Raw genomic sequence first — 12346 nt, 5'->3', positions numbered from 1 at the left:
TCACTAACTTACTGAAGAGTGAACGCACTTATTGTACATGTGCCATAAGATGCTTGTATTGATGAAGGTGATGTATTTACTGTGTGGCCATAATAAGAATAATGTTTAAGATGCGACGATGAGTCTCAGAAACAAGAAGTCTGATGAAGTTTAAACAAGTACAAGTGTATATCAGAACTCCAGCAAGAGAACTTATGAAAGGTGAACAGGTTGATGCACTTTAAGCTTTAAGAAATATATTTAAGTAACCCAAGTTAATTATATATATATATATCTTTAGATATGAACTGCTCCATCTTCCACTCGTCTCTCCAGCAGGAGGACCAGTTGATCTGAGCTAATACAAGCTGAGCCTGCAGGTCGGTCCCAGGCAAACAATTACCAATAACTACATTTGATTCTGTGGTGAAGCTCCATAAATATACTTCACACTGTGCAGCTGCTCCTCTTTCACCTTGCTGTCTTCCTCGGGCAGGTTTGTTCACACATCCAGTTTGATGGAGTCCTCTGAAGGACAACAAGAGAAAGAACTCAATGAAAACTTGAATGAAGCTGAGAAACATTAGCAGACAACATTCTGGAATATTTTAGAAATAGAATATATATTTTATATATCAAACAGAAACACAATTGAAAGTAGTTTGTGTACGATGAGGGCATCTCATGTTAAGATCAGATGTTCATGTAATATCTGGATGAATGGAGGATATGCTGCAATACTCACATGTTGTGTGTTCCTCAGCTGTGATCAACTTCGCCATCGATCCTGTAGGAACACAATCCCAAAAGTTACGTCTCAGGTTTAAATAACAGTTTGTTGTTAGAGTCAGCGCGCTTCAGAGTCCTGACACGAGCCGACTGATGGAACGCTTTACATGGCATCATATCTTCTGTGCAAACACTACAACTGACTGCAGACAGCTCTGAGCCTGCATTACAGGAAGTAACTCGTCTTTAGTCTGGATCCAAGAACCAAACACACTACCTGTCTCACTCTTCTGTGAAATCACAAGTTCCAAAGTTACAACTTGTAACATGTTGCTTGGCTTTGCATTGTCAGCTTGTGTTTTATTGTTAGTGGAAGAATGAAAGAAAAGAAACACCAGATGAAAGAACAGGAGAACCTGCAGGCAATGAGTGAAATCACTGATTAGTTCTGCTAAGCTAGGCTACAAGTGGAAGGTAGAACTGGGGGATTCCCCAACGTGAGTAACACATTAACCCCCCTGTTAGTACAATACTGCTGAACCAGCAGAGACTGAGTCGGACCCTGACTGACCTGAGAGTCTCCAGTCTGCAGTCTGGACTCTTCCAGAAGGTCACGCAGCAGCTTCACTGATGAATCCTGCAGCTCGGTGTCCCTCAGGTCCAGCTCTCTCAGATGGGAGGGGTTGGACTTCAGAGCTGAGACCAGAGAAGCCCAGCTGATCTCTGACAGACTGCAGTTCCACAATCTGAATAAAGAAAACATGATGTGGATACAAATCCATTTATAATCCAATCAGATGTGTTCAGGTTTAAATGTGTGGCTCAACATTACTACGTCCTAATCCATGAATTGGAGTGACGCTGTCATTCTGTTATTGTGCTCATCATAACATCAGCTTCTACTTTATTATCTGTGGAAACACATTGAAATGAAGGAAACAAAGAATTCTTTGTGCTTGAGAAAGTAAACTTCATCAGTGTACACTAATATTAGTTCAGATGACCTTCTGTATACAGATGTGAGCGTTTACCACACGTGAACATAAATGTACTTTAATAACTAACAGTGGACATTTGCTACAGCTGCTTTAACAAACACTCGTCTTCTGTGACTGCACACTCAATTTAGTGCAAGAAAAGTCAAAATATGAACAAAAGGAAAGTTACGACTTTATGATGTAAATTATTTATGAACATAAATTATGTTCAATAATTATTAAACATGTTGGATCTACAGTAGTACCAGAGAGTCAGTGAACTGACCTGAGAGCCTCCAGTCTGCAGTCTGGACTCTCCAGAAGGTCACACAGCAGCTTCACTGATGAATCCTGCAGCTCGGTGTCCCTCAGGTCCAGCTCTCTCAGATGGGAGGGGTTGGACTTCAGAGCTGAGACCAGAGAAGCACAGCTGAACTCTGACAGACTGTAGCCCCCCAATCTGAATAAAGAAAACATGATGTAACTTTAGAAAACAATGTTGCTGCTTGAGTTAGTTCAAGGTGGAACACTGAATGTGTAAAGGTGTGTATTTTTGAAAAGCCTGAGATCAGACAGACGGTGTTACCACGGGAACAAGAGGAAGCTCCTCTGATAAATGTGTTTCATGTTCTTTACACAATTAGTGGAAAAGTGAAAGATTAAAGAATATTGTTGGAGAAAAACTGTCTTTAACCGATAGATTTCATCAAACTTAACAAAGTGGGGTTTGTTTATGAAACGGGAAGACTCTGAAGAATGTGTAGCAAAGGGAGTAAACCAGCTGAAGGGCCACAGGGGCCCATTGTGGATCTCATGCTTTCAACATGTGGCTCTGATCCTTTCAAACATCTACAAGAATGGTGATGAACGTGGTTTCAGGAGGTCGTTAAGTACGGCACAGATACAGATACTAGGCATGATCTCCAGTGTTATTTATACTATTTTAATTCTGTTATTTATATTATTTTAATTGACTTCACACTCATTTACATCAACACTGTGATTATTGTGCTGTAAATGCTCTGTCTCATCTTCTACTAAGTTTGATGTTTCTGCTGTGAAGCACTTTGGGCTGTAGTTCTTGTATGAAAGGTGCTCTACAAATAAAGCTTATTATTATTATTATTATTATTATTATTAAGGTTTAATAATCTGTTCAGAGCTGAAGAAGTTTAGAGGTCACTGTCAGCAATGATACAAATGTGTTGGTAATCAAAGCTCAAAGTCTCTGCAGCCTGTTTCTCTCTGTCATCAGATGTTTAACAACCTCCTTCATATCTCTCACACACCTCAGTACTGACATCTTCTTCACTGACTCATGGAGCACAATGTGAGTCTGTGGAAGCTCAACAACTGTCCCGTCAAACATTTACTTTCTCTACTTTACGTCATTCTCCACAATATTCAGACATTTGAGAAATAAAGAAGACAATATAATAATAATTACAACGTCTTCACCTTCTGCAAATTGTGCCAATTATATTTACTACACGAGCTACAGTCAGTGAACTGACCTCAGCGTCTCCAGTCTACAGTTTGGACTCTGCAGTCCAGCAGACAGCGGCTTCACTGCTGAATCCTTCAGTGATGTTATATACAGGTGCAGCTCTCTCAGGTGGGAGGGGTTGGACTTCAGAGCTGAGGCCACGACTTCACAATCAGTGTCTGAGATGTTACATCCATAAAGTCTGTCAGGACACATATATTACAAAATGTGTTATTATGAAAGAGGAAACATTCATTTATTTCATGCATTTGATGACAAAACATTTGCTGTTAGACATTTTAATATCTTTATTGAGTTTAATATATGCATTGTCCCCCCCCCAGGATACTCGGGAGATGCCCACAGGATACTGAACCTCTATTAGAAAGATTGAGGCCTACATGAAAGGGGGAGAAGTTACAAATGGAATCCGGGGCGAGGACGGCAGCAAAGAGCACGATGGATTCATGAGCAGGTAATCTAAAGTGATTCTTACACACATCTGCAGTTTCCCAGTTATATTTAGATGTTCTTTAGTGTTGTTGGATTATAAACGGCGTAAGGAATTCTTTGTGTGTTGTAACTGCGTCTGAACTCCCCTGTCTCTGCTCTGGCATCTTCAGAACACGAGGCAGGACAAGCCGCTGTGACATCAGTGGTTCATCTGATCTCACTGTGTTTGACATGAAACAATAACTCTCATCACTTATCACCTGCAGACTTGTAATATGTGTTTAATGTTGCAGATGAAGGGAGAGAGTAGTGCTGCAGTTACATTGAGGCTTCCATAATGTCCACAGTGTGTCAGTGTGATCTGATCCTAGGTCTGTCTCTGCTAGCTACCTTCTGCTGTCACTGACTGTTGACAAACGCAACAGAAAGGAAACAAATCATTGAAAGTATCAGAGATGTACAGAAATAAATGTTAATATAAAGACTCAGGTATTACCTGTGTGTCTGATGTAATGATGAAGAAACTGCTAGAATGTAACAACAACTTCTCTGCATTCACTCAGAACTGTAAAATGTGATGAAACCTCGAGCACCTCTAAAGTCTTTAGTTTGACAAGGTCTGCATGTCGCCTCCATCCCCCAAAGGAATGTAATGAGAGGAAGAAACTGTCAAGTGTCACAATTATTACAAATAAATAGAAATGTGTTCATGAACTTCACAGATAGAAGCTGAAAACACTTGTTTTGCTCTCACAGCGTTTGAAACAGCTCAAGAACATCTGAAACTAAATCATGAAGTAAAAAGTGGATATATTTATTCAATAAAATGAATTTTCTCGTGTATATTTGAAGAACTAAACTTCTAATCTACTCTGATTTATAAAGTTAATCACATCTGGACTTACACAGCCTTTCTGCAGTTCCTCACAGCTGGAATCAGTCTCCGTCGTCCCTCCCGTGACGTGTTGTACTTCTCCAGGTCCAACTCATCCAGAACCTCCTCTGACATCTGCAGCATGTGAGCCAGAGCTGAGCACTGGATATCAGAGAGTTCCTTCTCTGATCTGTTCTCTGACTGCAGGAACTCTTGGATCTCCTGATGTACTGAGAGGTCCTTCATCTCTGTCAGACAGTGGAAGATGTTGATCATTCTGTCAGCAGAGATAGTGTTACTCCTCATCTTCTTCAGGGTGTTGATGGCTCTCTGGATCATTTGTAGACTGTTGTGTGTCTGACCCAGCAGGCCTCCTAAGAGTCTCTGGTTGGACTCCAGAGAGAGGCCGTGGAGAAAGCGGACAAACAGGTCCAGGTGGCCATTCTTACTTGTGAGGGATTTCTTCATGGCTTCAGACAGGAAGACATCCAGGGATGAGTCATTCTCCAGTGATCCCCAGGAAGTCATTCTCCCAGTGTCCCCAGGAAGTCCTTCAGTACCTCTGTGTTCCTCTTGCTGTAACAGTGGAACAGGTAGACTGCAGCCAGAAACTCCTGAATGCTCAGATGAACAAAGCAGTAGACTGTTTTCTGGAAGATCACACTCTCTCTTTTGAAGATCTCTGTACAAACTCCTGAGTACACCAAGGCCTCCGTGGCATCAAGACCACACTGCTCCAGGTCTTCTTGGTAGAACATGATGTTTCCTTTCTCCAGATGTTCAAACGCCAGCCTCCCCAGCTTCAGAAGAAGTTTCCCGTCAGCCTTCGTCAGCTCCCGTGGACTCGTCTCATGTCCCTCATCATACTTCTGCTTCTTCCTCTTGGTCTGAACCAGCAGGAAGTGTGAGTACATGTCAGTGAGGGTCTGGGGCAGCTCTCCTCTCTGGTCTGTAGTCAACATGTGGTCCAGAACTGTAGCAGTGATCCAGCAGAAGACGGGGATCAGACACATGATGTGGAGGCTCCTGGATGTCTTGATGTGAGAGATGATTCTGCCGGACCGTTCTTCATCACTGAATCTCCTCCTGAAGTACTCCTCCTTCTGGACGTCAGTGAAGCCTCGTACTTCTGTTACCCTGTCCACACGTGCAGGAGGGATCTGATTGGTTGCTGCAGGTCGGGAAGTTATCCAGACGAGAGCCGAGGGAAGCAGATTCCCGCTGATGAGGTTTGTCAACAGCACGTTGACTGATGACTGCTGTGTGACATCAGACACAACCTCATTGTTGTGGAAATCCAGTGAAGGTCTGCTTTCATCCAGGCCGTCAAAGATGAACAAAACGCTACAGACAGCGAGCGTCTCTGCTGTGACCTTCTGTAAGGTTGGATGGAAAACATGGAGCAGCCTGAGAAGACTGTACTGCTCAGCTTTGATCAAGTTCAGCTCCCTGAAGGAAAGCGGAATCAGCAGACTGACATCTTGGTTTTCCAAACCCTCTGCCCAGTCCAGAGTGAACTTCTGCACGGAGAAGGTTTTTCCAACGCCAGCGACGCCGACCGTCAGAGCGACTCTGATGTGTACCTGTTGGTCAGGTGAGGCTTTAAAGATGTCGTGGCACTTGATTGGAGCGTCACGGAGGATCTTTTTCTTGGAAGCTGTCTCAAGCTGCTTCACCTCATGTTGAGTATTAACCTCTTCACTCAGTCCCTCTGTGATGTAGAGCTCAGTGTAGATCCTGTTGAGGAGGGTTTTACTCACTGTTTCTTCACTTCCTTCAGTCACACGTTCACATCTCCTCTTCAGACTGATCCTATGTTCATCTAAAACCTCCTGCAGACCTCTATCTGCTGAAAGAGAAGACACATGTGAGATTAATAAATATATATAACAGATCATAATGTGCTGCACAAACAAATGAAGCAGGAAGAATCCTGTTTTCAGACATGAAGACAGCAGCAGACAGATGTACAGTCTTACTGTGTGCACAGCTGGTAGAGACTGGATCCTTCAGGACGTCCTGACACAAAGCACAGCTGGACCGCTGCTCCTCCACAGAAACAGGAGTTTTGCTCTTCTTTCTGTGGAGATGAACACGTTCTTTATAACACATCACAATAGTGCTGGCTGATGTTCACTGATTGGTACAACCTATGTCTCCAACATGATAACAGTTTAGTCCCAGTTGTCTACTGTGTTTCTTTACTGTACTCTACTGGGCTTATGTTATCATACAACAGTAGATTATAAGAGAACATAAAAACTGAATCCTCTTCAGGTCAGTTTACAGAAGAAACAGACTCTTACTTTGTGTCTGAGGGTCCAGGTTCATTACTGAAGATGTAGAGGTGGTCTCATAGACCAGTCACTCTTCAGAGACAGACAGCTGGGGACTGCAGACACTGAGCCGTCCTCCTCCTCATCTGTTAAATCATTCATCTTCTCCAGTCTGAGAGTTACTGTACACACACACACACACACACACACACACACACACACACACACACACAGTATAAAGTATTATTTATCTGAAGCAGAAGAATCTTCTCCTAAAGGAAACTTCATCCTTCAGTTCATCACAAACATCATCTGGAGATACATGTTTAACTGACAGGAAGAACTGAGAGCAGAACAATGTTTCCCTCTGAGATGTAGTGCAGTACAAGTATAAAGGACATTTACTCAAGTGCAGTACTTCAGTAAAAGTACTTATTGATATTCTGATTGTGGATCCATTATTTAATAACCAGATGATGATGGTGGTGTCTTTTGAACGCTGGAGATGATTGATGAGGCTAAATGCTTCAGGTAAAGTAGAGAATATATAACTCCTATCAAAGCAGAAGCTCAGGAATCATCAGCCTCACGTGACTGAACGGAAATGAGCAGAAATAAAAGTGTAAATGTAAAAAGTGTTCCTTGCTGACAGACAGACTCTCCGACTCTCTGGATTGAATTGTATCCGTGATCAAAGTAAACGGAGAAATAACTGAAAATAAATGTATTTCTACTAAATGATAAAGTAGTTTGTGCTTGTGTTGTTTATATTGTGATATAATGAACTAATAAATGTATTATCTTGTGTAATAACTGAAACACGTATTTACATAGATAATGTGAAGAAATGTTAGGTACTATATATATTAAATAAAGCTCAACTCACTCAGAACTGTCATCATATCGGCTTTTATTTTGAAACTACTTCCGGGAGTTCCGCCCCGAAACGGACACAAAGTTAATTTGAACTTTTAGAAGGTAAAAAGCAAGAAGAAGAAGTTTAGTGTTGACTGGTTGGAGAAAGAACAAGCATTGATCCGGAGGGTGACGGGTTGTGAGGCTGCTCTCCATCTGGACTGTGCTGCTGTGTGACATGTAGCGATGATGCTCACAAACATTTCATCACATTGGACTCCAGGACTCTGCTTGTTAGAGACACACAGCAGGACACACTAAAGAATGAATGTGTAAAACCCCAGCAGAGCTGCTGTTAACACTCACCCTGTTCTGCTGCTGCGGCTCTGTCGACGAGAAAATGGCGTCTGTCAGTCCGACTTGTTACTTTCACTTTCAATGTCCCTCCCTGTTGGCAACTCCTCCTGCGTTTCATCAGCAGCTTTATTGTGTGAATCAGTGGCTGAAATAGTGGCATTCACGTCTCGTGCTCCTTTTTGTGTGGAAAGGGGTTAACGCTATTGTGGAAACATGAATTTATCATCTTAGTGTCACTTGCTCAGTCTCAGATGCACACTGCACTTTTATACTTTGATTTATGTACTGAACACATCACCATGTATGTTGCTGTACTTTTATATCTTGATCCATGTGACGTACACTTTACTATGTATGTATATTTGTGTACTTTTATACCTTGATTAAAGTACCATACGCATTACTATGTATGATGTTATATTCTTATACTTGTGATCAGAATTATATGCATGTCCATGATTAAAAAGAGTATGTTGTTTATCCTGTACACACGACATCTACTGCACGTCTGTCCGTCCTGGGAGAGGGATCCCTCCTCAGTCTCTCCCCGAGGTTTCTTCCATGTTCCCCTTTAATTATGGGGTTTCTTTTAGGAAGTTTCTCCTTGTGTGATGCAAGGGTCTAAGGACAGAGGGTCTAAGGACAGAGTCTAAGGACAGAGGGTCTAAGGACAGAGGGTCTAAGGACAGAGGGTCTGAGGACAGAGGGTCTAAGGACAGAGGGTGTAAGGACAGAGGGACTAAGGACAGAGGGTCTAAGGACAGAGGGTCTGAGGACAGAGGGTCTAAGGACAGAGAGTCTAAGGACAGAGGGGCTGAGGACAGAGGGTCTAAGGAGAGAGTCTAAGGACAGAGGGTCTAAGGACAGAGGGACTAAGGACAGAGGGTCTAATGACAGAGGGTCTAAGGACAGAGGGTCTGAGAACAGAGGGGCTAAGGACAGAGTCTAAGGACAGAGGGTCTAAGGACAGAGGGGCTGAGGACAGAGGGTCTGAGGACAGAGGGGCTGAGGACAGAGGGTCTAAGGAGAGAGTCTAAGGACAGAGGGTCTAAGGACAGAGGGACTAAGGACAGAGGGACTAAGGACAGAGGGTCTAAGGACAGAGGGTCTAATGACAGAGGGTCTAAGGACAGAGGGACTAAGGACAGAGGGTCTAAGGACAGAGGGTCTGAGAACAGAGGGGCTAAGGACAGAGTCTAAGGACAGAGGGTCTAAGGACAGAGGGGCTGAGGACAGAGGGTCTAAGGACAGAGGGGCTGAGGACAGAGGGTCTAAGGAGAGAGTCTAAGGACAGAGGGTCTAAGGACAGAGGGACTAAGGACAGAGGGTCTAAGGACAGAGGGTCTAATGACAGAGGGTCTAAGGACAGAGGGACTAAGGACAGAGGGTCTAAGGACAGAGGGTCTAAAGACAGAGGGTCTAAGGACAAAGGGTCTAAGGACAGAGGGACTAAGGACAGAGGGTCTAAAGACAGAGGGTCTAAGGACAAAGGGTCTAAGGACAGAGGGACTAAGGACAGAGGGACTAAGGACAGAGGGTCTAAGGACAGAGGGTCTAAAGACAGAGGGTCTAAGGACAAAGGGTCTAAGGACAGAGGGACTAAGGACAGAGGGACTAAGGACAGAGGGTCTAAGGACAGAGGGGCTAATGACAGAGGGTCTAAAGACAGAGGGTGTCGTATCCTGTACAGTCTGTAAAGCACACTGAGACAAATGTATAATTTGTGATAGTGGGCTTTATATATAAATACATTTGATTTGATTTACATAATAAATTATTGAGGGATTTTCTATTTTAACCTGCGCAGCTTCTCTCGTTTTTACGGCACTGGTTTAGCGGTACAGGAAACTCACAGACCAATTACATGCGAGTTAAGCCATCCCACGTCACGCTACTCAGCCAATCAAGTGTGTGCATTCCAACCGGCAAACATTGGGACTCTGAATAATACAGATGAGAGGCGCGTGACAGACGGAAAGAGGAGTTAGCGGCAGACAGGGAGAGAAACACAGACGAGTGAGCGGCAGACAGGGAGAGAAACACAGACGAGTGAGCGGCAGACAGGGAGAGAAACACAGACGAGTGAGCGGCAGACAGGGAGAGAAACACAGACGAGTGAGCGGCAGACAGGGAGAGAAACACAGACGAGTGAGCGGCAGACAGGGAGAGAAACACAGACGAGTGAGCGGCAGACAGGGAGAGAAACACAGACGAGTGAGCGGCAGACAGGGAGAGAACAAGAACTACTCATGGCCTCTCCAAGAAGAGAGAAGTCAACAGAGCTTTCAACCCAGACTCCTTCATGTTCATCCTTCCCCCTGGAGCACAACACCAGCGTCTCATGTGCTCAGAGACCGTGGTGCTCATTAAAGTGGTGATGTGAAACGCCACTATGAGACAAAGCACAACGTTTTTCACCAAACATACCCACTCAGGTCTGAGGTCACAGAACATAAGCACTCAGCCCAATGTGATTTAGATTTGTGACTAAATAAAGCAAATAGACCACCTGTCAGCATCATCAGCCACAGAGAGCAGTTTAACCCAGGACGTGCTAGTCTGGGTTAAACTGCTCTGATTTATTCTAACACTGGTTGAGAGTTAAATCAAGATGTGAACCAGTTAAATGAAGCCCGAGAAGAACACTACACATATCTACAGTATTATATATATCTGTAAAGTTCAATGTTAAGTGACAATAAATATTGTCTAAATGTTTTAAAATTGTACTTTTCTTTTGTTTTAGTTTTATTTGTTGGGCTTTTCATGCCTTTATGATAGAGAAGTGCAGATTGTGAAAGGGGGACACCAGTAATACTACAATTTCCTGCAGCATTTGAACGCCCCATTAAAAGAAGTTGGCTCATAAATCACCACTTTGACTACACGTGAATAATCACGTCATAAACCATGGGTGTCAAACTCTGGCGTGTAATTTAATTTGGCCCTTGAGGCAATATCAAATTAACATTAGAGCTGGCCCGCCGGTATTATACAGCGCATTCACCGCTAATACTACAAATCCCATAATGCTCTGCTGTTGTTTTGGCGCGCCAGCCATGCTCTCTCCTCTGTCAGTAGCGATCCGTGTTCTTGCGCAACGCTTCTGCTGAAAGCCGGCCGGCTCCCCCCGCCTCCCCGTGCCTCTCTCCCAGACGTGCTGCGGCCTCATTCTACAACTGTCAGTGTCACTGTGTTACCCCTACCAACAATGGCGAAAAGGAAGGCAGAAAACAGAACTTTTCTGGACAGGTGGGAGACAGAATATCTGTTTATATATGTAAAAGACAGACCTGTTTGTCTCGTTTGTGGAGCCAACGTGTCGGTAACTAAGGAGTACAACATTAGGCGACACTATGAAACGAAACACCAGGACAAGTACAAGGACCTGGACACGACTCAAAGGAGCCAGAAAGTAGAGGAGATGAAAAGAGGTTTGGTTTCACAACAGAATATGTTCAAAAAAGTCACAGCACAAAATGAGGCTGCTGTAAAGGCAAGTTCTATCGTGGCAGAAGATCAGCCCGACCCTTTAATGAGGGAGAGTTTGTTAAAAAGTGCATGCTGAAAGTTTGTGACCAAGTGTGCCCAGAGAAAAAGCAGGCCTTTTCAAACGTAAGCCTGAGCAGGAACACAATAGCTGAGCGCACATGTGATCTTGTGACCAGCTGATGGAAGAGGGAAAAGATTTAGTTTCTCTTTCCCTTGCTGTGGACGAGAGCACTGACGCGTCTGATACTGCGCAGCTGTCAGTCTTCATCCGCGGTGTCGACTCAAATCTGTGTGTTACGGAGGAGCTTTTGGGATTTAAATCCATGCATGGCACAACCACAGGGAAGGACATCTTTGAGGAGGTTTGCAAATGTGTAAGTGAAATAAACCTGCCGTGGGATAAACTCGTGGGATTAACCACTGATGGTGCGCCAGCGATGAGTGGTACAAAGAATGGACTGGTGGGCACGATTCGTGAAAAGATGCGGGAAGAGAACTGTGCAGGTGAGCTATCTGTTTATCACTGCATCATACATCAAGAGTCACTGTGTGCTAAAGCCCTAAAGATGGAACATGTTATGACCACAGTAACACAAGTTGTTCACTTTATAAGAGCCAAAGGTCTGAATCACCGCCAGTTTAAGTCTTTTCTGGACGAGTTTGGTTCGGAACACACAGACGTGCCGTATCACACAGAGGTGAGATGGTTCAGCCGCGGAAAAGTACTGAACAGATTTTTCGAGCTGCGTGAAGAAATATGTCAGTTTCTGCAAAGCAAAGGGAAGGACACAGCAGAGCTCTGGGAGCAAAGGTTTCTGTGTGAGCTGGCCTTTCTGTGTGACATCTCAAGCCATCTTGATGCGCTGAA

At 43.9% G+C, this 12346-nt stretch overlaps 1 protein-coding gene across 1 annotated transcript; it reads right to left on the bottom strand.

The window, feature by feature from the left end:
* Nucleotides 1-1464: 1464 nt before the first annotated feature.
* Nucleotides 1465-6876, bottom strand: LOC115006090 (protein NLRC3-like; the record flags this gene model as incomplete). Its single annotated transcript, XM_029428144.1, is given in 8 exon segments — nucleotides 1465-1619; nucleotides 1972-2145; nucleotides 3200-3373; nucleotides 4530-5003; nucleotides 5039-6347; nucleotides 6478-6578; nucleotides 6805-6842; nucleotides 6844-6876. Coding segments are annotated over 8 exon segments (2307 nt in total), but the record flags the coding sequence as incomplete, so codon positions are not given.
* Nucleotides 6877-12346: the final 5470 nt, after the last annotated feature.

This window comes from Cottoperca gobio, unplaced genomic scaffold (genome assembly GCF_900634415.1).
Source record: "Cottoperca gobio unplaced genomic scaffold, fCotGob3.1 fCotGob3_477arrow_ctg1, whole genome shotgun sequence".
In the NCBI taxonomy this organism is placed as follows: Eukaryota; Metazoa; Chordata; class Actinopteri; order Perciformes; family Bovichtidae; genus Cottoperca; species Cottoperca gobio.
The sequence above is the reverse complement of the archived record's forward strand: the minus strand, read 5'-3'. Positions and strand labels throughout refer to the sequence as shown.